We start from the raw sequence: 27,831 nt of genomic DNA, 5'->3' as shown, positions 1-27,831 counted from the left end.
CGCCGCGGAAGGAATGAAAGTAAAATCGGTGATCTTAAAGTGATAACACTTAAAGTTTGCCCCTCCCATTTCCACGATAATTTCCATCTCCATTGCTAAATGGCCGGGATCTTAAATGTACTTCTTGCCTGGACCTTCCCCGAAAGAAGCGCAGTTGAAGAAAAATATTTCACAAAAGTGGATCCCGCACTGGTTTTCCTTTTTTTTTTTGGCCAGGAAAATAGGGGGAAAAGAACCTGCTACGGGAGTGTTGGGGAAAATTGCACGGCAAAAAAGGAAAACTTCTCCACAGTTTACGCCAATTCCCAAAATATAAATATAATATATCGCTCTGCTGCTGGGGAGCGGTGTAGGTAGAACGCATTTTCTTCCGCAGTACTTCGTTCACGGTTGGGACTTAGGAAAATTATAACTTTCCTTTACCGCCGCGTACCTCGCCATCAGCCCCCCCCCCCCCCCCCCGCATTTGGTTCCTTCCCTTCAAAAGCGGGCACGATTGATTGCCCGTTGTGCAGAATTTTTGCTCAATTTTCCGTTGGAGCGATTTGTTTCCATTTTCCTATGACCCCGGGACCCCTCCCATAAGACTGAAAGATGCTGCCCATGTCTGGATGTGTGTGTGTGTGTACTTCTAAAGTAAACACAAAATTGCTACCACCATGTAGCGAGAAAGGAAACATAAATAATAAATACAAGTCCCACAACGAACAGCGAAGAATGTTAAAACCACCCTTGGCTACGGTTCTTAGTAAACTGTTGGCCGTTGCTGCTTGCCGAACATGCTATGTTCCGTTCGCTGTTCCCCGTCAGCCTGCCTTTTCTCCTAATACTCAAATACTTACTTGTTTTTTTTTTTGTTTGCACACAGTCACAGTTCCTGCGATGTCCTTGGGTCTTCCGAGATCTCGGGCCGCAACTACAATCTCTTGAGATTTTAAAAACCGAAACATTCAATCCGGAAAACCTAGCCACAGGGCAAGCCGGCATTAGACGCGTGTTTGGACAGTGGACATTTTTTTTTCGCTAGTCCTCCTCTTCTTATCAGTGACCAACAATAACGAGCAGAGGGAAAAACCTCCGTCAAAACTGGCCAAAGAGAACACATCTAGAGCATTTTTTCTATCTTCCGGGGCAAATAACAGGCCCTGGACTGGATGGAAGCCGGAAAGAAAATTATGACAATGTCCACACACGCCACATAACTGAACATATAGATACATAGATCCCTGCGACGACTTATCCTACGTTTTCGACGAATCCCGCGACCAGGTTCAGAGGTTTTCCAATCGGGAAGTGGGCAGTTGTTGATTTTTTCTTGCTCTTTATGTCGTGTCAAAGAACGAGCCTGTTTATTCCATTCACGGTACCATCCGACCGATTTTCCCAGCGGTCAAGCATACATAGGGCACGGGGAAAATTTGCACAGTGGTCCAAACTAAGGCAAACACCTGGACAAGTGTTCCATAGGCAATTTAGGTTAAAAAAAATCTTATGAACAAATTCTAGCTTCCACAACACCATTTTACTAAAAACAAAAATTGACATCCAGATGGCGTCAATTCATGGTTTTTGACAAGCTTCACTTAACAATTTTAATTAACTTAACAGTAAAATTAATCCTTCACCAAATAGAATTTCTGGTTTAGAACCATAAGGTTCTTTATTTATTTGTTGTGCAATGAGAACCTCTTTCAGATGTCCTGAAAAATCTACAAATTTTTCCCACTGTTTTCATCTCATTTTGTAGTATTTTGGGTTAAACAAAAGCAATGTTTCTTCATATACTATAATTAAGAAATTCTTCCCATAAATCCTCCCAGGAAGAAATCTGATGCGATCAAGTCTAGTCAATTTAAGTAAAAGTTCTACGGCAGAAGCGGCTTTTGATGGAAACAGCAGCTCTTTGAAGGTCATTTTCAAATTTATTCTTCTTCTTCTTCTGTGGCACTACAACCTCGAGAGGTCTCGGCCTGCCATTTCTGGCTTTCTGTGACTTAATTTTAACCTTAGAAAAGTAGTCAGCCTTTCGTACGGGGAGGCGGTCTGGATGGGATTTGAACCCCGGCCCTGCCGTGTGAAGACCGGCGCCGCTGTCGCCTCGGCCACCGGACCGCCCCAATTTATTAGTGCCCTGTAAAAAGATTTTGGGGAATTAAAAACATTCCTCAGGCCATGATAGCAAACCAAAAATGACTTCTTGCCATACTTAAAAAAATCGTATAAGCTGTTTTGTATAAATCATTTAAAAATTTACAAAAGGTCCCTTATTTATAAATATTTGAAAATTTATATAATAATTATTAAACTGCGTTAAGCATAATTTTATTAAAAAAAATATTAATAGTAAAATCTATTAAATATAGATAGCACCACATACCACACCTTACTCGCAATAACTCAATTTAGCTTCAACATGTGTTACAAAACTTCTATTCCTCCCAAATGTCCACCGTTAGACCATGGTGCCGGTGTTTCGGAAACGGGATTTTGACTAGAACAACTTGAATGCCTTACACACGTGCCACGCAGGAGGAGAACACACACAGGAACACACAATCGCTTGTTTATTCGTGTGTCCACGTATGCACACGTACACACACACACACCCGTTTGGGGCTCACCCTTGCTAAAAAACACACTCACAACAGCATCCTTCACTTCAGGGAAGGATAATGCCTTTCAATCTTATTTTGTTCTTCACTTGCTTAAAAAATATCCTATTTCCACGACACGGCACAAGGAAAAGTGCTCGAATGTGACCCCTACCAACCCATCCCATCCCACCCCATCCCCCCAAAGCTAAAGGGAAAGAAAGAACCCGAAGGACCAACCACAAAGCAAGAAGGGAAAAGATTTTCCATCTCCTGTGAACACGGACGTTGCGGGAGGGTGTGCGGCGGGCGGGTGGGTTGATGCGTGTGATGAAAATATATTCATCCCTTGAGATGGTGTTAAAAAGAAGAGAAAAGCCATGACCCATCGCTAGGTAGGCACGGGCAGCTAACGGCAGCAACCAACAAAAAAAAAACTGTTCAGCCATTTTTATTCCATTTGAATAAGTAGGCACTTGGCTGCTTTTGGGTGGTGGCGATTGTGGCCATCTTCTTCCATCCGCCCCTCCCCACCCACGTGCGTGCGTTCGTGCGTGCGTGCGTTAGGATGCTTTCTGTGTCGAGCTGTCCGGGTGTTGGGAATGAATAATGCCAACCGTATGGCTATCGCGTTTTTTGGCCCTTCTTCTTCTTCTTCTCAGTTCTAGTCCTTCTGTGCATGCGTTATCCTTTATCAAACACACACACACGAGGCAAGAAAAGGGTCCACTCGGCACAAATTGGATGAAGGATGCTTTTGTTCCATTGGACACCCGGCCGGACAAGAGAAATGTTTTTAGAGATTATTGGATTAGAAAGGATGTTGCCATCGAGGTGGGTGGGTGTTTTTCGGGGCCATATCTTTCCATCCGTACGCATATTTAACGCGCCATGTGCCGTTTTCCCGGTTCGGAAAAATCGATCCACCAGCGGGCGGTCCCACAGTAGACGAACAGCTCGTTTTTTTGCTGTTTAAATCCATCTCAAGAGAGCTGCTTTACTTAAGTACATTCGATCGAATTCGAATTTCACCTGAGATGGGGGACGGTACGAACAATCAAACACTCGATCGGGAAGGGATTAGGAAATGCGTGTTTGGGTGTCCTCACGGACACTAAAGCAAGCCCCTTACAGAAGCTTAACCTGTACCGGCATCTTGAGACGATGTTTTCGATCCGGTGGGACAACAGCTTGACGTTTTTTGTTGCAGCACATCCTCCCATATGCTGGCGTATCGTCCTGCCTGGCAAAATGGAAATAAATCACCCCACTCCCCTCACGGAACAGACACACACACACACACTTGAGAGTCTCGGGAACACCAGTGATTCTTGTTTGCGAATGCCACGCCCCATTCAAATTTTAAAATCCCGACGTGGGGTGAAAAGCAACATAAAAAAACCGGATAATTTATGCTGCCGGCTTCATTTGCAAGGCTCATTGCGGTTGCGTGGCAGAAGGGGATTTTTTTTTGTTGTGGTCGTCGTTGTCGACGTTGTTGTCGGCGACATCCAATCCCTTCGGCATTGGCGCAAATCTGAGAAAGGGTGGAATAAAAAAACCCGAACCACGGAACAGGATTCGCGCCATGAAATGCGGCAGGATGACATGCAACGGCTAGAAGAGAGAGAGACAGGGGAAAAAAAGGAAGGCAAGCAAACAAAAAAAATCGCCTCACAACCGCGCCACAACTTGACGACGAAGAATTTAAATTCCATGCTGAGAGTGGAAAATGAATGCCATTGCGTGGAAGCACAACTGCGCGCGACATACGTATAAATAACGCTGCCCGGCACAAATAAAAACTCACACGAGAGCAAAGCCTTTTATTAGCATTGCGTCGCAACGATTTGCCATGGCAACGGAAGAGCAGTTTTTATGTTGCTCTTGGTGTGCTCCACCTTGCACAAGCAACCTGGCTGATGGCTGATGGTTATGCTCACAATTTATATTATTAAAAACGAACTTAAACTAAGGTGGTGGGTTTTTGCTCTATAGTTTCTATATTCAACAATACAATATCACAATATTTCTGAGTGCATTCTTTCCGGCTCAGTTGTGGAGGAAAAAGTTTAAAACATTGTACCGACGTTACAAAAAAAAACCGCTGCTTTCGGTCCGGTATGGTCGAGCCTTATTAAGGATTCACTTTTTTTTTGTTTCGCTCATTTTTGCGCCCTCCTTAACGATGCTGCTGGAGGAAGTAGCAGCAGCAGTATGATCCCGTTTGCGATCAGATTAATTCTTCAGTCGTGTGTGTGTGTGCGTGAGTGTGTTGTGTTTGCATTACAAAACAAACGCAACGCAACTTCAGAACGCTTTTCCGAAGGCCACTCGCATGTATGTGCTACAGTGCCGCGAACGGAACATCAAACACCTTAAAGATGAACATTTTCTTGGGAACGAATTGTCTCTAATTTGTTTCACAGAAATTATCCTGTGTTCAAGCTTCACATTATGCGATTACCTTCAATTTTTTTATAGATATTGAAGCATATATTCCTATTTTCCCTTTCACAACATTATTTAAAAAAAAAACAATTGCATACCTTTAGGCGTCACTTGCACAATTTGTTTCGTTTGAAGGTTTTTCGGCGATTTTTAAACTTTTTTTTAAGTAATGTTCCAATAATGTTAAAAGACTAAAATTGCTCGTTTTTTAATTATTTTTGCAAACTTTTAAAACACACTCTCCCTATTTTGGATAACATCAGAAATTTCTGTTTCTATCATTATTTAGCAATAATTTTAACGAAGCATTTCTGTTTTTCTTATTCCAATTTATTTTCTTCTTCTTCCTTTGTACTACAGCCTCGAGAGGTCTCCGCCTGCCATTTCTGACTTTACTTGCAGCTACTTAAAACTCTAATTAAAGCTACACAACTCTTGATGAAATTTTGGCAGATTTTTTAATTCATTAAATTTGATTTAATTTTACAATAGTTTAAACTGTCCAAGCTATAGGTTTGGCTTGCAAAAATTGAATTTTTTGTCCATTTCTGCCACTTGGCAACCAATTTTTGGTCAGTTTTTTCAGGATTGGCTCGTATAAAGGTACGTAAAGGCTACTCAAATCGGCACCATAATAAATGTGTTCCAATTTCATTTTGAGCCACTGTCTTTGTATATCCTTGTGTGTGAGTGTGTGAGTCATCGCAAAGCATTGCAAATGTTGTGCGCCTTCATGCGCGCTGGATAATCAACCCGAATGTCTTGCACGGGTGTGACAACCGATTCTGCCCCGGGATGGTTGATCTTGACCGACACTCGGCAGCAGCAAGCAAGAAAACAATTCAGCGAAAGCAAAAACCAAAGGCCCCACCATATTCAACGGGCCGTTGTTTGGGGCAGGACGGCACAACAACAAAAAAAGCAAGCAAAACACCAAACATGCCGCACAATCGGAACTCACCGAGATTCGCACGCGTGCGGCAAAAACGTACAAACGTTCCAGGACAGTCAAATTAGCATTTTTCCTTTGATCCTGTGCCGGCACACAGGAATTGGATTGGAGTTACAGTACGGACTGAGCTGCAACAATTTCTGCAACCGTTTCAAACCAATGACGTATCGTGTCGGTCGGCGTTGGCGGCCCATCCCAGGCTCAAGCCCAGGAAAAAAAGGGGAGGAAAATGTCAGTCTCAAGCTGTTGGGATGAAAGCTGACGGGTACATCTCAGCTTAGAACTAACGCATAATGAGCCTTTTGCGATATACCATCCACACATACACAACACAATTGTCCACAACCCTCGTCAAGTTTGTTTAATTGGAACGGCAAAAACATGGAGCTAGGACTCGTGCAGACACCGAGCACATAATCCTGTCCCACACACTGCCTTGAACGCACGCACCAAACACGCACCGGGCGCAACAAACTACGGTCAGTGGGTGGCTGGCTGGCTGGCTTGCTTGTGTCATTAGCACCGGTTTCCCATAGCAACCGAGCAGCGACGTAAATCATTTATTCAAATATCGCCTGCCTATCCAAACATGTCCGCCTTGCTCCGACGCGAAACCGGACAGGAGCGGGTCGAATAATTCGCATTGTCCTCTGTGTGCCTGTGTGTGTTGTGTTAGCAAAGAAGATGCAGGAAAAAAGAGAAAAGGGAAAAACGGAAAGGAGTTTTATTATTCTATGCGTGGAATACGTCTCCACCATCCGACGATCGGATCGTATCGGCTCCAGTTTCACAACTTGTGGCCCCGTAGTAACATAATGAGCTCCCTCTCTTTCTCTCTCTCTCTCCATCTCCCTCCCTATTTTCTTATCCCTTTCTACAGCTCGGGAAAACTCCATCCTTAATGCGTAAATTCAGCTCGCAACCCATACAGGCTTGGTGCGTCAGCTAGCTTCCCCGGGCTTTTATTTATGTCCATTTCCATATATACATTTTTATTTCATTTCCTTGCAAATTTTTCCCCATGCCCCATATCCCTTCACCTTGTTTTCATCTCTGCTCGTCAGAGGAAGAAAAGCCAGAGCCTTTTTCGCTTAAGACGCACCAGGCAGAAGAAAACGGGGAAGCCGTTAAGTAGCTGCTAGATATTAATGATTTGTTGGCGTTCGTGCGCAACAAAGAAAGAAGAAGGTCGGACAACTACTTGCGTGTGTGTGTGTATGTGTGGCGGTAAAGGTGTGAGAGTGAAATAAAACAAGGAATACCCAACAGGGGGAAGCAACATTCAAATCGCAACATCCTTTCAAGAAGGGCTAGCTAGCTCGTACTCGTACGCGGCCGAAGCCAAAGAATCCATAGCCAAATTTATGATGCCGGAAAAATTCGGAATTTCAGTAATTAATGTGGCATATATTCTCTTCCCTCCCCCACTAGATGGCTTTTGGTGGGAGGGAGAAGAGAACGGGACGTTAGCATAAGACGCCGTTGGCAAGGAAAATAATGAGCACAGAAGGCGAAGGAAAAACACACACGTGAAGGACGAGTACGAGAGCACGTGGCTCGCGTTGCACAGGATTTTGTGCGCGCGTCCGTAGCAACAGCAACAGCAGCAGGTTGCTAGGGTGATTTGCAACCATATAGGTGCAACGATGACAATTGGCTCAGTCGATGAAGGTTTTTCTTCTGGGAAAGGGGGAATTGAAGCACCAACAATGATGCATACGACGTAAAATAATGTTTTTCCTCATTACTTTTTGCTTTACTACGCTTCTTAAAGGATACGCTGCGCTCCATGGCCAGGCTCAGGGATGTCAAACTCGTGGCGCTGACGCTGTCTATGATCTTTAAGCATTTAGCTTCAAGCTAAGATAGATCTTGTATCAGTGTAGACTGTGTCTTAAAGATTGCGCAGACACTGAACGCAAGATAAATTTTTATCGGTTATTTTTGGCAGAATTTGAACAGACCAGTCCCCCTCTAAATTTGTTGCTTATTAAGAATATTTGTTAAAAAAAATACATTTAAAAAAACCACGAGCAGCTTCAACGATATGACCGCAAAGAAAAGGACTTGAAAAGATATTATACGAGGCCCCTTATGAAGTTTGGACCCTCCAAATGATCGAGGCTCTCCGGAATCATCTGCCCAAAAAGCGCCTATTTGTTTAACAATGAACTTTGACCATTTTTATACACGTAAACATAACTTCAATATTTTTTTTTCTATTTCTGACTGGAAAACTTACCATCACCAAAACCATTTTCTCTTATTCCTCCATCAAGATTTGAACTCATGACTGTTGGAGTGCTACAAGCTCCACCACTAATGCTTACGGCTATCGCAACTGCCATGCCAATTTCCGTTCAATAGCCAATATGAATACCAACGTACAGCGTGAAAGCTTTAGCCGTCGTATGAATCTCATTTTTAGAACCAATTTTAACCATGATCATCATATTCTCAGCTCATTTCCTTTTTTTTGCCGTTTGAATGGTGGAAAACAGGTATTACACGGAACGGTTGCAATTTCCTGTTTTATGCCATTCCTTCCCAATATTTTTATATTACTCTACATTATTTGACTCCGGCCGCATCGCCGGACCGTTTTGTCGTTAAAAGGAACATTTTTATTTCCCTACCACCCTACTCATCCGACCGATTGCGTCCCCAGACTATAGGAGTCAGTATTGTCGTGCCGGTCACAATTCAAACGAGCGTTCATTTTCCTTACGGTCTATCGAATTTCCGTTCTGCACGCCGAATGCGCAACCAATCCAGACGTACAAGGACATGATGGTAGCGGTGGTGGTGGTATCCATTACGACCCGAAACGTGAACAGCTTCCTCCGTTCGGGGGGATGGAAAAACAAGCCCCCTCCCCCCCCCCCCTCAATTGGCACAGAACGACGACTACACACTCACTCACACACACAGTGTAACAACTACTATCATCGTATGCTCTTCATTTTTCCCTGCTGTGTGTCTGTGGGGTCTGAGCCATATGTCTGGTGGATGTGATTCGTTCGGTATTGTTTTTCCTTATTGTCGCTGGATGCTAACCACCCACACCGCTTCCCCATTCAACGTGCATGCATTTTCATTTCCCGCACTTTCAGCAAAATTTTCTCAGGCCAATGTTTTTCACTCTCTGATTTGATTGGCTTTGTTATTTTTTCCATTTATGGTAATTGGATCCGGTTTTATCTGTGTCGCTTGTTTACTTTGGAGGCTGAAGGTTTTCGGGGGTGGTAGCCTCGAAAACTCCAAAATACTCTGCCTCTGCCACTAGGTCTCTACTTTCGGACGCTGTTTTTACGCTGCCGCTACCGTTTATCGATAGGCATCGTGGCTCCAAAACCATCCCAGGGCTGATCGTTTTTGCTATTGTTCGTCTGATTGCTGCCATTTTTTTCGCTATCAGTACAACGAATAAACAAATTCCAGCCGAGACAGAGCGCTTACAAGAGCCAAGCATTTACCTCATCTTTGAAACTTCTTGACACTTTTTTTCTAGTTCTAAAAAAACAAAGCGCAATCGCCCTCCGATAGGACATCTAGAAGAAAATTGCAGCACACTTGAATTATCTCTCCCGCCACATCAGAGTTTTGGTGGGCGCTGGTCGCAATAATGTGAGGTCAATTCGAATGCTATATCCCATTATTGCCTAGATTAGTTGATTTCCAACAGTATGCGTGTGTGAGTGTCACCATGCTGTCGCCCCTGTCGAGAGATCCTGCCGGTACGATAAAACGCAAGTGAGCTGGTCCCCGAGCTGGCAGCACCTTGCCACTAAAACGCTGCCTCTTGCTACTGGACCTCCTGTCGATAAAAAATCATGCAAAATAAACACACACCGACCTATACCGAGGGAAAACCACTCCCTGCTGCGACTGGTAAGATAAAGCGTGGACATGCAAACTTTAGCCGCATTTTCCGCCCAAAAAAAGAAACCGATTTTCCCCCAGTTGCTTAAAACGTCCATTTTTTTCCTGGGGAAAGGGCAAACAATTCGCCATCGGGAGAGAGCACACACGAGAAGAAAAAAATCGCCCAACCGGTGGAGGGTGGTGCTTTGGCGATGGTCCTTCGGTTTTCTTCGCCTTCGCCTTTTTTTATCCTTTTCAATTCAATTTGGCTAAAACGTGGCGCGCGTGTGAGCATTAACATTATATTTCAGTCTGATGTTTCGATATTATCCTGCGGGCGCCCTTGCACCATTACCCGCGGTGCGTTCGATTTCTGGTCGATTGCGAAAAATTGCGCCCGACCCAAAGATAACGAGGGTTGTGCGGCGAAAGGGGCCGCTCAAGCGCAATCGTAGAATCGTAAAAGATGAATATAAAAACAATAATAATATTTGATATTAAAATACGAAAAAGAAACACGGCCTCGTAACAAGGGGCGAGCTCGACCACAGCATTTGATCGGTTCGTTAGAAAACAAACGGCCGCATTAGCAGCAGGGTAGACGACTTTCTGTGGGTCGTGCAAATGGAGTTGTCGTCGTGGTGTCATGTGGTGGTGGTTATGCTGTTTTTTTGTGCTGCCCTTTCCAGATCATCCCTGCCAGGGAACCATACCGGAACGAAACCGAAAAACCCAGCGAATGAATAATATTGCCATAACTGGAGCGGCCGAGATTATTGAGCCGTGTATGTGACATCGGGCGGCTGGTTGGCAATGTTTTACGATTACGATTATAATCATCACCAGCGGTAGTGCGAATGCACGCCACTGTCCCCAAGCAAAATCCCGGCCAACATTGTTTGAATACATATTTATCGAGTTCCAGCAACAAAGAGGAAAGGCACGGGCCCGGGAGTCCTTATGGGCCTGTTTTTTTGCGCCCTTAGAATCACCATTACTAAAACTGGCACCCGGAGAGGAAAAAAAGAAGCCATTTCCACAAATGAAACCGCAGCATCCGCAGCATGATGGTGGTCCGGTCGCACATTGGCACGTGCGCTGGCTCTACATTTTTATTTTAATAATGGGCCGCTCACACATTAGCGATAATTGGATACGCGAGTTGGGTGTTCCGGGCGACACGAATGCGCACCTCGTTAGAGTGATGTTCTTATGATGGTCGATGGGGTTTTTTTTTTTGTTTGGTTTGTTGGGGAATTGTGGGAGCCACTGCTAAGAATTCGGAAATAAATGCTGAAAATGCAACCTATATATTTAGCTATATATTTTTTAAAAGGCACATCCAAACCACCTTAAACAAGATGCCGATTCAGCTTGACCGGGGGGATTAGCTTTGCCGGAGCGTCCCAGCGAATGTCCAGGCTCGAATGCTGACGCGAATGCCGAAGAGTTTGGGCAAAGTGGGCAAATAGACGACAAGCAAGCAACCAACATTCGATACCATCTACTACACCCCCCAACCCCCCTCCCACCCCCCCCCCCCCCATCATACACTCCCCACCTTATTCTGCAAGGCATGTTGGGGAGGGTGCGTCAGTCAACAGTTAAATTCATTTTATCGACCATCGGGTTTGATTGACATTTCACATATTCGCTGTCGGTTTCGGCCGTTGATTTCGATTTCGGTTCGCTGGGGGGGGTGTCGGTCGTTTGCCGTCTATTTGCAATCAAAAGCGAACAACGGCTGGACTGGCGGTGGACACTGGCAGGACGACGCGTTTATCGGACAAAACCACCAACGTACCCGCACGCATGATTGCAATTCTTTCTTGGGTGAGTTTGTGTGTGTGTGTGTGTTTTTTTTTTGCTACATTTTCTAGCAGCCGGGAGTAGAATGCGAAAAAGAAACCCATCACACTTCTTCCCTCCCAAGTTCCACCACCCCCAGCTTTGCTTTAACTTAAAGGAGGGCGAGAAGAAAAAAGAGGTCGCTGGAGTTGAATTGATAAAGTTTTTCTTGTTTTTCCAACCGACCCACACCCACATGTCGATCATCCAATTTTTTTTTTTTTGCCCGGTACGCAATTTGTTAATCTGTTTGCAAAAGGCAAGGGAAAACGATGGTTGGAAAATGGCGATCGATTCGGGTTTTCTTTTTTTCTTCGCTTCCCAAACAATCAATTTGGAATTTTGCGTTTGCTTTCCCAATGTTGAGGCTTTTTAATCCTATTCGTTAAAATAGCACACAGTCCGGGAGTTCAATTGTGGCAGGAAAATTGGGATTTTTCTTGATAATAAAAAATGGCAAACGGCATATTAAAATGCTTCCAATCCCCTGGATCAACCAGTAGCCTAGCAACCGGCAGACCACGATGCAACAATGTCACTCCGGCTGTCTATCAAAGCAACCCATCTATCTGTCTATCCGTCTGTCTGTGTCCTGCAAGGCAAAAAATCGGAAAACTGTCAAATCAAGCGAACCCTCCAACCACCACCTCCACCCACAAGAATCGTCTTTAACACACACGAAAAAAGGGGTGAATTTTTGCCGAATCAAACGTCGACCTATGTAAGTGACGTTGCTGCAATTTTGGCAGCTCCAGCGCTATATACCAGTCGCAACCCAAACCCTCGGTTTACAAAAGCCAAAACTCAAATTTCCATTCAGCAAACAAGTGAAGCACAAAACTCTACCAACGTGTGTGTGTGTGTGTGGCGAAAGAAAGAAAAAGGTTTTTCCTGAACCCGATGCAAAAAAAAAGGAAACCTGCACCATCACGACCATCAGCACCGGCGCATGCGCCAGTTCAAATTTAATGTATGAAATAAAATATAATGTATGGAAAATATATGCGCTGAATATATAATGTTGCACACAGGAGCAGCAGCATCCTTCTCCGCACCGGAAGGAAACAGTATACCACACATACACCCGTGCTTTTCGTACACGCGCTCAACCTGTGCCGGGTGCGCGCAGAGCAGACAACACCGTGAGCGCCGGAAGAAAGGAGGAACGGATCATAAAATAAATTGCACACAAAAACCGGACTCAACGGTTGATATGCTCGGTTTCTTCGTACGCGTGATGTTGCTGCTGTCGTCGTCATCATCGGTGTGTCTGTGTGTGCATGAATATGGGATCAACATCACAACACAACCCGAAGGGTTTTCGGCTGGAGTCTGCGGGGCTGAAGGAAGAAAGCAGACACGGGCTGGGGGGGAATTCAGAATAGATTTTCCAAACGAGAGGGTTGCAAGCGCACGGTGAACAACGTTTTGCAAGGGGTGAACAGGACCTCGAACAACACACGTGTGAGCAAGAGAGCTAGAAACGGAGAGAGAGAGAGAGAGAGAGAGAAAAGGAGAAAAATCCTTCACTGACAGCATTCCCCTTTTTTCCATAGCCTTCTTTTCCCTTCCCTTTTTTTGTTGAGAAGTGCAAATATGCGCTTTTCCATCACATGGCATCGAGAGAGAGAGAGAGAGGGAGAGCACATGTCAGAAGCGCGCGCCACAAAACCCTTCGCCTAGCGCCGACCAGAACAAAAGGTATTCGAATGAGGTGCAAACGGTGGCGAAAGGATGTAAACGGATGCAATCTGTGGCATTGACAAAAGCGTTGAGGATGGTGAGGTTAGGGAAGGTGCAATGGGTGTGTGTGTGTGTGTGGCTCGTGGCAACCACCAGTATCCCTTTTTATGCTGTACATAAGCATAACGCGTGAAACACGGAGGGTTAACAAGGACACGCAAACCAAAACCCGTGCCGAGTCCGTTGAACTGAGCCACAGGGTTGTGCGACAGATGCATGGTTAGTCATATGATGATGGGATAATGAGACCGAAACACCCTTTCCACACGACCCGACAATCTGCGCATCGTTGTGTTTTTCGATGCATTTTTTGTATGCTTTGATTTGAATTTTTCCCGAAGTCGATATACAAAATAAAGGATGTATTGGGAAGTTCATTTTCTAACCGCCATTGCAAATCAACCCTTTCTATAAGGGAGCAGTTTTTTTAGACACCCCGAAAAAAAGGGAAGGATTATGGTACGAGCCATTTGAATATAGGCAAATTATGTAAAGACAGTGATTTGACGGCGAAGAAAAACCAGGCGCTGGTTAGGGTGCATTTTAAAATGGCCTTTTCCCGAATGCTTGGTTTCGATTGGTTGAGCCGTTGGGAGTTTGAAGTTTAAAATGGAGATTTGTTGTCTCTTATGTTTACTCATTGATTTCGATTTTAACTAGATTTATTTTTAAATAAACTCGACAAGGGTGGCTAGGTAGTAGATGTGACAGCGGCGCCGGTCCTCACCCGGCAGGGCCAGGGTTCAAGTCTCATCTGGGCCATTCCCTCCATAGTGAGGGCTAATTGTCCATTCTAAGCCCGCAATGGCAGGCATGACCTTACGAGACCCTTAGACTAAGAATGAAGAAGAAGACAACAAGAGACAAGATCAATAATACAATCGAAGGTAGTAGAAGCGCAATTGAGGCGCACATGATAAATGAGGCAGGTATATGCGCACTCAGGGATATAAGTTGACTGGTCGAAGATAATTCCTTTCACTGCAGTATTCAAATTTCAATACTTAATCCGTATCGAAAAAAGTGAAAGCATCTCTGGATGTATCATTATGTTTACCATGGAAGATCCTGTCTTAGCTCTTCGACTGTTCTAGGGCTAGGGATGCTAGGGATGCTAATAAGAACTAGAATCGTCGCTACTAGGCAGTACATATCGACAGGAGATAACGATCCCCTTCTGGGCCGTCTCTCCTTACGTAGGGCTAACTATCTAGCCGCTTGTGGACTCACGTCACGGAAGAGTCAGTAATGGCAGGCCAACAACATCTTGAACTTCTAGAGACAAAGAAGATAAAGAAGAATCGTTAAAGAGGACTATAAGGAGTCTGGGATCATTTAATTGCTCCGTCTATTCCAAATACCCCCAACTTCCTAGTAGAAATGTAATAACATGGCAATGGATTGTTGAATATTGTAAGTTTGTTGTGGATCTTTGAAATCAATGATTCGAATCTTGAATACATTTAGGCGGGGGGATTTTTTCATGCAGGTATGGAATTTTTCCTATCAACTGTGGTTTTGCTGCCGTGTGTTTAGTCCAACCCTGCCAACTTTGTTAAATTGCAAGAAATGTCCTTGAGTTAGTTAATTGAATCACTACGATCAACATTATTTAATTACCAACTACTTAACCCACAGTTAATTGAAAAAATCCAAAGCGGACCTGCAATATTCCACTCCATTATATGGATCGAAAATAATTTCACACATCTTTGGTAGATAAGTGAGTTGAAAATACATACATAAAAATATTCCTTGCTGAAAAATTCATTGGAACACATTTGTGTGTCTATACGAACAATCCTAGTCTACTCCTCCTTGACGCAGTTTATTTATGATCTATTGCCATTCCGTCATGCTTGATCGATTCGTGGACACAAAAAAACCGTAACAATTCTAGCCTGCGAACACACAAAAAAGTACGCCAGAAAACATAAAAATGCTGTGCCTCCGCTGCCACCCAAAAGGACCTCCTACCGACGATCCCGTATTGATTTGTTGCAAAGACCATACATCTTCCGGCTTTTTTTTGTAACCCCACGGTTTTGCTGGTCCAGGAAGGATTCCATTCCAGCTATCTATCCCCCGAGGATACTCCCCGCATACGGAAGGATGCTGATTGCCAGTAAATCCTTACGATGCAAACAAGTCCAAACACCACCGGTGCACAAAAAACAAATGCCGTTCTCGGACAACAGGGAAGTACCACACACAGAAAAATCTGTGTGTGCGCCTCCGGAAAGGAAGAAAATACAAAACCAAAGGGCTCCATAAAATATATATTTATGGTTGAACCAGTCGGCCGGCCGTGTGAGTCACGGCGAAGAAAGGCTCGTCCCATGTGGCAAGCGAGCGAGCGAACGAGGGTTTATACTTTCCATACTAATCGGATGCAAAGCCTTGGGCTAGCAGAACGGAAGCCCCCATTTCGCCTAACGCGAGGCCTTAACGCTGACACGCTCGGCGACGAGGATGGAACTGGCAGCTCTATATCCACCGGGACACCTTTCCACGGGCAAATCACGGGGCCTCGTGCGGTCCGCATTCGTCTATATTTCACATCTTAATGTGACATTTCGATTATTCTATGGGATTTAATGTGTTTTATGGCTCTCTTCACCGGTCCCGGTGCTGGCACCGCAATGGGCACACGCGCTAGGGTCAAGCTAAAGCATCAGAACGGGAATTGGGAAAAAAGTGAAGATCCGTGTTCACCATTTTTTGTTGGAAAGCTATTGGAAAAATGATTATTTGCTAGTGTCGAAATATGAGTGCCCGGCTGCTGGTGCATGCGAATGTACGCTGCTACCCACATTACCGGCCGCATTGTCCGCCAAAAGGGACATTAAAATCATCCTCCTCACGTCTCCTCGGTCACTCAGTGGCAGTGGGCAATAATCTCGAGAGGCTTTCTCTTGAGTGGAGGGCGGCAAAGTTTGCCCCAAGCCATGATCTAATTTCAAGTAAATTCAAATAAATTACCACGGAAAAGCTTACCGAGCCGAAATCCCGTGGCCGAAAACGGAAATAAATCAAATCCTTTTTTGACTCCGTTGCGCTGATCCTCTAACGGAGATTTATGGCGACCGATGGCGTGGGCCGTAGAAGCCAGATCCAGGGTTCAGGAACCTTCGCGTCCGAGTTCACTCTGTTGAATGCTGATAAAGCTCGAAAATCCCCCCCATCACATTTTGAGTATGATTCGGTGGAATTGAGGATTGCGTTTCAGTTCTTTTTTTTTGCTCACGCAAGACATCTCCTAGGACAAAAGAAACTTCAGCCCGCATAACACCCACCGGGGGCACTCAAACAAAATTGGTACAGTGAAGCCCACCACCGCCGCCAGCTCCACAAGTCACCGTCGTACATGATGGATTATTCATCCTTTAACATAATTTTGCACTAAATACACGGTGTCGCCTTTACAGTGTCCACGATAATGCAATGAAAATGAATGAGAAGTAAACATTACAAATAGGACGAAAAGGATTCAGACCGAGAGGGTTCAACGCGGGTCAGACAAGCGGCGGACGGCTTGAAAATTATGATTAATAATCAGTAAATATTGGTAACCGGATCGAGCCGCGCATTCTAGTTTCTACCCGGGTAAGTTACCAAAGTGGACTGAGAATTTGTCCATCTGGCTAACCCTTTTTGGATGGCATGAAGTTGCGTGAATTGGCAAGGCTACCACCCCTGGTGCGATTCATCCCCTCGGATGGATGTAAACACAATCAATCATTACTGGCCATGTGTGCGGCGGGGATGTGTATGTAAATACGTTATGGTGGCCCGGTTGTGTAGGGAAGCAAAGGATGAATAAATCGATAACATCGGGTTGATGCTGGAGAACTTGCCAGAATGAGTTGCTAGAGCCTTATATTCGTCCTGTTCGGGAAGAACATTAGAATTTGTTGCTCCTATTTGATAACTGATATTAACGTCGTTTGTTGTAAGACTTTGAGGCTCCATATTTTCTAGAGTTTTAAACGTTTTACCAATGACGAAGATAAATAAGAAAATTCATATATTTTTCCTAATTCATCTAACAAAATTAATTCAATTTTAATAATTAATTCAAGAGCTAAGGATATTAACACAGCTTAAAACGGTATTAAAAGACGCTTGTTACTAGCCCTAAGTAATATTAAATGAATCCTTCCTGTGAACAGGCTCTAGAATCTCGTTTACTTATGTATCTTCTTGATTTTAACCTTCGATTAAGCAATCGAAACCTAAGATCCAGATCCAGAAACTTAAGATCCGGACGTTAATAGGCCTCAGGAAGGAATGACTTTGACCCTTAGATCATTTTGGGGCCTGTGTACATTCAGTGACAGGATCTTTAGGCAAGATGAGTGTCCTTTTGGTAGACGTGACCCTTTAGGGAACGACGAGATCCCTCAGCAGGAGGACGATGAAACTACTTTGACTACTAGGCCTCTTGGGATATAAAGCCCCTTTGAGCAGGAAGTCTGTTGAAGACTTTCGGTGAGAGGCCTGCTAGTTAAAGGTCATTTCTTTGCCTAAGCACAACAGGATCTGTTACACAACAAGTCCTTTGGACAATGAGACCATATCGACGGACTAGAGCACTCAGTTGGATGAGGCCATTCTTGCCCCTTTGATTTAGTTGTCTCTGCCCTCTATAGACAAGTTCCTTGGATTCTTGGACCATGACTAAGTATCTCGATCAGAGGACAATCTAGAGACATCGACGACAATGTATCTAGAGAGAGATTTGGCTAGAATGTCTATTAAAAACTTTTGACGAAATGCCTCTTAGTACAGATTGAAATGTCTTTTTCTTTTTTCTTTCCTGGCTTAACGACCTATTAGGTCTAGACTTGTTGATACCGCATAGTTGGATATTCAGTCCTTAGTATGGGGGGAACGGCCTAGATGATTGCAATGACTTATGAAGCTTGAACAGCAGGCCTCTTGGTAAGTGAGGCCCCATCTACAATGAGGTCTCTTAGTAGTCCTAGTCCAGTCTTAGTAGGTCCCTGATACACGAGGCTCCAGGTTAAAGATGTCTCTTGAGTATTGAGGCTGGGACAACGAAGCCACATCGACCAGCCATATCTCGTGTTAGCCGACTTCTCGTAGTTCGGCAACTTCTCTTTGGCAAGGTGGTCAGATAGATAAATCATCTCACAAGAAAAATTCCTGGGGCGAAGAAGTCCCTTAGACAGCAACGACCTTGGCGGTCACTTTTAGTAGGTTACTCTCTAAAATCTATGCATTTCTGGAAAGTTTATCCTTATTCCATGCTTGCAAGTTTAGGTAATATCGGCTGCAGAACCATTTATTAAGGCTCCTTAACAGTTTGAATACTATCAAATTTTTGATATGTCACTTGTAGATAAGTCTCAAAAATAATTACTATTTTAAATGGCATAATCATAGATAAGTGGCAAAAAATTCGTAAACTTACATTAGACTGCTTATAGAAAACCTTATAAATTCCTTTTATCATCCTCACAGAACGAAGCAGAGTAATCAGCATTTTCATTTGCAAGTAAGTAACAGGATAAAAATCTATCCTGCTTATCTTATGCATCTTATCTTTTCCACAGATCCCAACAATTCCAGTTTTCACACTTTTAGAATGCTTTGCAGAAGCAAGTGCAAAACCGGAACGCGCATGTGGTGTCCATTTTCATCAGCATACTAATAACACCCGGGATGAAGGACTTCATTCCCTGGCGTAAGGGAAACGAGATAACCGGGTCGGTCCAGCCAGCCGGTGCCGTCCAATCCAATTTACATAGTAATGAGCGTCCGTCCACACGTTCGTCTCATTTCAATAATGGACCCCGTCACCTTACGAACTCCAAGCACTTACGAGCTTGCGGTTCTGGTCCGGGAATAATGAGGTTCGCCCCATTATTATCGCCCATGTCCCGGTCATGCTCATTACCGGGAACGGTGCCCGTGGGCCGAATGCTTTTTCCTCGGGCTTTCCCAACCAAAACTGCTACCGGACGAATCACGTCCGTGTCGAATTGGACGGCTTTGAATTTAAATCCACCCTGTTTTTCTAGCCCACTCTCTCTATCTCCCTCTATCTGCTCTTGTTCGTCCTTTGGTAAATCCTGTTGGCGTGTGTCTTCCCAATCGTGTTGCATAGCAACGTGCTGCTCCCGGAGGCGAGCTGATCTGCCGAGGGTCGAAAACAGGGACGCCACACATGCCTACTACATGCACATAATTTGAACGACATGTTTTTGCTAATGCTTTGAAAAAATAAATACATTTGTGATAAGGTTTCCACGAATCACACACACACACACAACAAAAAAAGGAAGGGACACTCAATCCCCCACGAGAAGCTCGGTTCACTTCAGCTGAAATAGAAAAATAACACACCGAGGTAACGCAACATTTGACGTAAATTCGATTTTGGCGCTTAAAAAATGCATGTTTTTCTTGTTCGGGGTTTTTTTGTTCTCGTCTCAGGATTTCCCCCGACCGGCACATGGCTTTACACATTATTATTTGTAAGCAGTACACTGGAAAGCGAGTTGGAAAATTCCACCGATTGTCATAAATATGAAATACAGCGGGAAAAGGCGATTTTTTTTCCTCACCTCGAATAAAGGGAGATTAAGATGGAAATGCTTTTGCTACCCCCTGGGGTACAACATTTTCCAGTTTTCAGCAGCACTTGCTGGGCAACAATTTTTGAAATTGAAGGGAACGATTTGAGCACACCGAACGAGGTTGACCCTTGGCGGTTTATGATAATAAATCCCGTATTTTTCCTCCGTTTGTGTATTTGCAGCTGGGAAAACTCAATCAGACGAGGGTGGTTTGGTTTTTTGTTTAATTTGTGCAACAATTGTGTAAAGTTGTAAAAATTAGATTTTCCCTCAAAAAGACCGTTCGTAATGAAATGCTTCGAAATTGTTGTGGCTTGTGGTTGGGGCCAATGGGCTCCCTTCCACTAGGGCGTTTCAATGCGAGCAGCGTTTTCTTCGAACGGTTGCGTCGTTCGAGACATTTCACAAGAAAACTCGTAATAAATCAACCAGAACGGCACACAGAAGCTTGAAGAATCGAGGGCCAAATCAAAGTTCCAAATTAATCCAACCCAAATCACTTTTTCATTAACCCGGAGTGTAAGGGACGCGTGGTTCGGAAATTCACATTCCCCCGGACCTGATGGCCACTTGCGTCGCGAGAGAGAGAGAGACAAGGAAACAAACGACAGGAAAATTCGGTTCGATTTGTGGAGAATTTTCATTTCATCGTCGTACGCCAATCAGTGCCCGATTCCACGACATAGGGGGGGGGGGGTGGGGGGGTGGGCTATGGGAGAGACTTTATCAATCGTCCCTTGACTCGAATGTCCAATTTCAAATTCAACTATTAACAGGTAGTCGGTTCAAATAGGATTCTGCTGCCCGAATCGCAGAAGGATCCAATAGCAGAAGAAGCAAAAAATCATCTCCCCTCTCAGTAGCACACAAGTGATTTTTCCCAATTTTCCCGATGCCAGGCTGCTCGCAAAGAGCAATCAATGATGGCGGTTGAGTAGCTAAATAAATTTAACTAACATGGATTTTGCTTTCACATTTTCTTTCTTATTAGAAATTCCATTTCAAGCACCAGCTTCCCATCGTTCACTTCAAACCAATGTCCTCAGGTCCATTTCCTGCCGATGTCGTTTTTTTGTTCGGACACTGCTCCTTGAATACTCCAGCCAGAAAGGTATTGAGATTTTTCACCGAAATCGAGGTGGTCATTTCCTGTTCCTCCAATTACGGCGTAGCATCGTGAGCAGGGAATGTCCAGATTTTTCAGTTTCCCTCCAGACATTCAATCCACAAGCACAACAATGGACAGCAAAACACGACAACGCCTGGATCACATTTCTAATTTCCTAATTACGGAAAAAACTCTAAACCGTGTCCTATCGCCATCCTGCCGACTGTTTTAGGGCTTGTTAAAAAAGACTGACGTGGTTTGTGCCCCGGGAGAAGGATCCGTATTGCCTTTTGCCCCTTATGGCGTACGGCGTTTGACACGGTTCGCTCACCGTTCAAGTGGTTTTGCCGAACCACTCTGGCCACTCTTGGGCATCACTCACTAAGAAGAATTCACTATCGATACGGATTCTGCCAAAAACCAAAAAACCCGATACCAATTTGTCCTACTCCGGTGAGAAATTCAATTTCGATCTCGAGTGCAAAATTTACGGACACGAACCTTTTGAATGATCAAAGCGTAATTAAATTCCTTCGAGAGAACTGCCATATCGTTGCTGATGTGCTCTTCTACCCGCAAGGAAGTTTAAAACTGAAATGATCACTCGCAAAATGTCCGCGTCGAGCACTTGATGGAGCAGCTGTTTTGCATACCATCCACCGGAAACATGCGCATTCGGACGGACGGTTAGTAGGAAAAAAAAGCGACTCACCTCACTGCCCGTAGATATCCAATCACTTCTCCGATTCGTACAAGACTAAATCAACTGCTGGGTCGGCCGATCAGTCTAACCCCTTCATTCTGGACAGGGCCGATTGTTAAAAAACCTTCTACCACACATCCACCATTCTACCGATTGCCTCTAAATGGCGAAAGGATTCTCAGTGCTAGTGCTCAGTGTGCGCGTTATGTACAGCCGGCGTATAGCTGTAGCTTTTACAAACCTAAAAAAACATCAAAGTAACCCTCGCCACGAACCACTCCGGTTGCGTTGCTAACCCCTTTTTCAAACAAAGCATGTAAAAGGATTGGAAAGTTTTAGCATAACACCACCCTACTGCGTACTCACACAGACAGGCTCGTGTGGCACCCTTTTTTTGAGGGAGGAAAAACGCGTTATCTACAGGCCCCGACCGCTATGTACTTCCTCTAGCTCTATATACATCCCTTTTTTTGGTTTGCTTTAAAATTTCATCTCTCCCTTCCACCCCATCTCGAGGCTGATTTAAATATGGAGTTCGATTATGGTTTGTGCAACACGCGCAGCAAGTGCTTCCTATTTGTTTCGTGTCATAGTAGGCGATGGTTGGAAATTCAAAAACCAGCTAACGTACCACGTGCATCCAACCGTTAAATTACCTTTCACATTAGGGCGACAATGTTCTCACTTTCATTTTCTTTCCCTTTTTTGTGTGGGGTGTAACGTGTTTTATGCTTTTTTATTCATCGTTAACATAAACGATTAGCACACAGTTGCGCACGAGTATGATAATCAGGCGTTTGACATGCCGCGAAAGGTGTGAACTATGGAAATGGGTTGATTAATTTCCGGTGTTTGTTGATACAGTGCCACACGGGAGGGAAATCCAGCAACTTGTTGACGTTTAACAATAGGTCTAATTTGAGGGTGATTATGATGGGTCTTATGATGGACGTTTATGATTTTTTATGACGTTTATGACACACCTCTTTCTAGTTTGCTTCTATTTTTATTATAACTTTTCGAATTCTTTTAATCCTTTTTTGCGATCGTCTTCAAGGAGTTTAGTCTAGCCTAGTAATGGTTCTGAACCAAGAAGCCTGCTTTAAGAGACCTAGACCAAGGAGCCTACTCCAAGGCATCTAGTTCAAAGGTCCTAGTCCAGAGGATCTAGTGCAAGGAACCCAATACAAAAGGTCTGCTCGAAGGGGTCTATTCCTATAGACCTTGTCCAAGTGGCTTGCTCAAAGGGGCCTGCACCAAGTGACCTAGTCCAAGAGGCCTATTCTTATAGTCCTAGGGGCCTAGTCGAAGGGGCGTAGTTCAAGGGGCCTTATCCACAGGGCTGCTCCAACGGGTCTAGTCCACAGGGCTGCTCCAAAGGGCCGGGATTCTAATCCCATCCAGACCGTTCCCCCGTAGTGAGGGTTAACTAACCATCTACGTGGTATCATTAAGACTAGTAAGCCAAAAGAGGCAGGCATGACCTTACGAGGTCGTTAGACCTAGAATAGAACAAGCGAGAGAGAGTCCAAGGGGTCTATTCCAAAGGGCCTTTTCAAGGGGGCCTAACCCAAGGCTGCTGCTTCAAGATGTCTACTCTTGGAAGCCTAGTCTAAGAGGCCAAGTCCAACAGACCTTGTACAAAGGGGCTTAGTCCCAGGAGGCCTGCGCCAAAGAGCCTAATTCAACTGGCCTAGTCCAAGGGAATTCCAAGAGCCTGCTCCAAGGGGTCTATTCCAAGAATCCTACAAGATTAGTCCAAAAGGCATGCTCCTGGGGCTATACCAAGGGGCCTAGTCTAAGGGGCCTTGTCCAAGCGGCTTAGTCCAAGAGGCCTACTCCAAGGAATGGAATGTCTTTTTCTAGCAAAATTTGTGAAGCTACCGAGGGGCCTCGACTCCCACATGTTAGCTAGCAGCTGCCATCTCCTCTTTAGAAAAAGCTTTTTGACCCAACACTTATCAGCACTATCTTCCGAACATTTCTTGGGGTGGAGCGTGGAGCACTTCTGGAGAATGAATAAAGAAGAATATTGATTGGGAGCCATACACTGACCCTTACGGAAGCTAGTTAGGAAAATCGAGACCCTGGAGCAATACAAGATCAATCTTTTATAATAATTCTAAGCTCAAGACTAGAGTTCTTTAAACAGCTTAGAGCATAGAACTTAGATCATATTTTTTTAGGAAGCATGTAATACTTAATCTACGAGCAATTTTTAATCAATCATACACCAAAGGAAAATTTTCTATTTTTTTTAAAGTACAAGCTATTCAATTTCATCGTGTCCATCTTTGCGCTTGCTTCACTGTACTGCTAAACTTACGATGTACGTGACCACATCGGGGGAAAGGTATAAGTTTGTTTTTCCCCCTCGATTCCCTCGACGTATGCAAATTGGTGCAAGTGTATGAAAAATAAAACTAAAATAAAAAGCAAACCTTGATAACCCTATAATAGCGAGCAAATTGTTTACACGTGCTGAACGTGAGTGACATTCTTCCGTTTGAGTAGCGAACAGGGTAAATGCTCTCTATCCGTTCAAAGCTAAATGATGCAATTGCTACACCATAACAACGGAATGTGAATCGCATCGTTTGACTCATGTTTTAATCTGGCCGGATATTATGAATCATCACGGCAAGTACTTCACTTCGGCTGCGCATCACAGCAAAATGCCACCTCACCAGCCCAACTGGCGCGATGATGATGTCATGCAGGGTGCAACAAAGGTCGCGACGATAGAACTCATACAATTATGCTTTTTTTTACCACAGTATTTATTTTAAGCGACATAAATGCAATATATCAACATCATATTACTACGTTCCACAACACACGGCGCGCTGCTATACAGCTCAAGTTTTGTAAATGTCCGAGCGTTAAAAAAAAAACCGGGCAGTGGTGCAAGGGATATTGCCCGACTTGCGTATTGGGTGGCGACGAATGACGGTTAAATGCAAACATCTGGCCCCAAATCTGAACCTATGGGGTTCAGTAGTGGGAATGGTTAGTTAATGGTTAGGTTAGCAGCGAGAAACATTTAAAACCTACCGGGACGGATTTCAATCCCGTCCCGTGCCTACAATTTACTGATCACGTATCACGCTACTGTCTGGTAATGTGTGCGCAAGAGAGAATGTGTAAACGCGATAAACTTTTCCGGTAAAAAAGACAACAACGGCAGCCTAAATTCTCCTTATTGGACAGCAGTACTCAGTCACAACACTCAACCCTAACTCTAAAGCTATTTAAATACGAGATGAAACAGGAATGCATCGAGTGGAATGTAGAAGATTCATGAGCATGTTCGTGCTTGCTTTTTGTGTGCTATTCGATTCGCGTTTTTGTTTTTTGCTTTTGGGGAGACGGTCCCAAAAATTTGACTAATATTCGTTTCCTTTCCTCTTCCTAGCGGAGATTGTTGCACCGGGACCCTCCTTACCTACACTACTATACGTCTACTGAGAGCCCTGCTTAAGTACGGTGAAGAGTTGCTCAGTTCTTCGGTTATTTTGTTTGCGCGAAGCCGCAGCACTACTAGCGATGGGGGTGAAATCTAGTTCCGGTGTGTTCCTCCACTACCCTTTGCCTTACAGCTCCGTCGTCATATGGCTGGTGAGGGCCTGCACCCGTTTGGCGTTACAGCTCTTGCACAGTATGTGATCGTCGAGCGGGTAGCAGCCGCGGCCTTCCGCCTCCGACGACAGCACCAGCCCACAATCCTCGCACTTGTAGCAGTTGATGTGGAAGCTACGATCGAGCGCCACCACCCGTACCGTTTCGTCCTCACCCGGTCCGGGCATAATCGGCAGCTTGCAGACACAGCATCGCGGTGCAAACTTTTTGTGGAAATCATCAATACAGTGTATCTGGTTCGTCGCATCCACCGTGAACGGTATACCGTCCAACGATTTGCCGCACACGATGCAGGTGAAGCATTGCGGATGGTACGGTTTGCCGGTGGCGCGAAGAATACGCTCCAGGATCGGCTTCAGACAGACGGAACACTTCTCGAGCGTGTTCAGATAGTCCTCCTTGCAGTACGGTTTCCCATCCAGCCCGTAGAACGGTTTGCCCTGCAGATTGATCTGACACTGGTGGCACGTGAAGCAGGCGATGTGGTAAATCTTGTCCATCGCCGTACAGCCCGTCTTTTCGCCGACCACCCGCTCGCCACACTTGACGCACGTACCGAACGATTCCTGGTCCTGGATCGATTGAACTAACAGATCGGTAAGCGTGTCCACCTCGGCACCCTTGGACATTGCGTTTCCTCCGTGGCCACGGTGCTGCTGCTGCTGGGAGGCGCTCGTTATGATGCTATCGTTCGGGCTGTTGATACCGTGCGAGTTAACGTACGGTGTGTACAGGGAATAGTTCGACCGGCCCGACATCTGACTCGGTGGACGGGGATTGATCGGTTCGTAGATCGATTCGTACGTGGTCGATCCTTGCGAACTCATGCCGTACGTACCGTACAGCGACTGATGGTGCATATTGTTCGCGTAGATTTGACTTCCCGGTGCCATATTACTGTACGTCTGTCCGCCCGGTGCACCAACACCTCCCGCACCGGGTCCCACCATCGTGTACGTCGGCTGTGACTGGCGTCCCATGTGGGGCAGATCCGTTGCCCGCCGTAGCTCGCTGTACGACGAACTGACGGGGCTCGGTGGCGGTGGGAACTCATCATCATTATCCTCCAGGTTGAGTGCGTTCAGTGTCAGCTGCAGCGGCATATCTTGCGGTGGCGGTGGTGGTAATTCTTCCGATATTTGCCGCTGAGGGAACGCCTTCGATGGAGGGTTGTTGCTGTGCATTATGTTACTATAAATCAGTCCCTCGTTACCTTTGCCCACCGGATGGTGCGGTCCACCGGGCAGATTCGAGTACGTGGCGTCCGATGCGTACCCCCCAGCAGCCGCCGACGATGATCCGTACGGTGGTGCTGGCTGTGTGTTTTCGTACACCGTGTTCGTACCACCTCGCTCGTGTTCGGGACCTTGGCCCTGCAGAGATTTGGAGCGGTTCGCTTCGAGCGTACGTTTGTGATGTTCCAGCGCTTCTTTAACGTGCTGCAGCTCGAGGGCATCGTCAAGGGTGACCTTACGGACGCCCAACTTTCCACCCCGACCGCCCGCCGTACCCCCGCCGTTCGCCGCGTTCGTAACGTTTGTGTACGCGTGCTCGTCAAGGGCGGTCGCTTGGCCTTCGAGCACGGTCGAGAACGAGGGTTCACAGTACTGCTTCACGTTGGAACTTTTCGGGACCTGGGGCGGTACCTGTTGCGCGGTACCATTTTTGCGCGGTTTCGGTGGAACGGCTGGACCACTTTTCCGACCGATCATTACCATGCCCGGTATGCCTGCACCGTTCGGGGGGCAATCGGGTAGGCCGGTGCTGTGGTACGGTCGCTGCTGTCCGTTCGATTGCCGGAGCACGGAGTTGTACGCTGGGAACTGTTCCTTCAAATCTTCCATCGTCACTTTCTCCAACCCTTTGTCTGTGAGGTACTGGTTGTGCGAGTCACCAATTTTGTGTGCCGTACCTGTGCCGCACCCCAAAGTTGTTTTTTGCTTTTTCCGTGAGCCCTCTTTTTTCCTTGCGGGATGGTTGTTCTATGTTGCTTTTTCCACACACACACTCAAGAGTTGCCGTACGTTTGCAAAATTGGCGTGTGTCTGACCTTCCACTGGCTGATGATTAATGGCACTTCCGCACTCCGCCAGATAAAGAGCTTGCGTTGGACGGGCTGCGGAGAAAGAAACTGTTTAGCAAAGGGTTTTTTGTGTGTATTTATCAATAAAAGTGGAATTGCTTTTTTCTGTGTGTTTTTTTTTTACCTTCTGCGTCAAGTGCCAAAATGACACCTGATGTGCATACCAAGATGAATAGAAAGCGAGAGAACGAGGTGTGCTTTTATAGCAAACCGAGCTGCGCGATTGAATGACAGCCAAATGTCA

General features: G+C 45.3%; 1 protein-coding gene and 1 long non-coding RNA gene across 3 annotated transcripts in view; both read right to left on the bottom strand.

Moving 5' to 3' along the window:
* LOC118510713 overlaps window positions 1-21,955 on the bottom strand; it is a 36,018-nt gene extending 14,063 nt beyond the window's left edge. Inside the window, exon 1 of one of the 2 annotated variants that reach the window (XR_004906055.1) lies at window positions 21,875-21,955. This is a non-coding gene — a long non-coding RNA (uncharacterized LOC118510713). Of the gene's footprint in view, window positions 1-21,663; window positions 21,835-21,874 lie in introns of those variants that run through there. The other variant, XR_004906056.1, reaches the window with a different exon arrangement.
* A 2,666-nt stretch (window positions 21,956-24,621) lies between these two features.
* LOC118510707 (lipoma-preferred partner homolog) lies at window positions 24,622-27,799 on the bottom strand. The gene is made up of 2 exons (XM_036052907.1): window positions 27,712-27,799; window positions 24,622-27,620 (listed from the first exon to the last, which is right to left on the bottom strand). The coding sequence occupies exon 2, from the start codon at window positions 27,346-27,348 to the stop codon at window positions 25,459-25,461; it is 1,890 nt and encodes a 629-aa protein (XP_035908800.1). The 5' UTR covers window positions 27,349-27,620; window positions 27,712-27,799; the 3' UTR covers window positions 24,622-25,458.
* Window positions 27,800-27,831: the final 32 nt, after the last annotated feature.

The sequence above is a fragment of the Anopheles stephensi genome, chromosome 3, assembly GCF_013141755.1.
Source record: "Anopheles stephensi strain Indian chromosome 3, UCI_ANSTEP_V1.0, whole genome shotgun sequence".
In the NCBI taxonomy this organism is placed as follows: domain Eukaryota; kingdom Metazoa; phylum Arthropoda; class Insecta; order Diptera; family Culicidae; genus Anopheles; species Anopheles stephensi.
The sequence above is the reverse complement of the archived record's forward strand: the minus strand, read 5'-3'. Positions and strand labels throughout refer to the sequence as shown.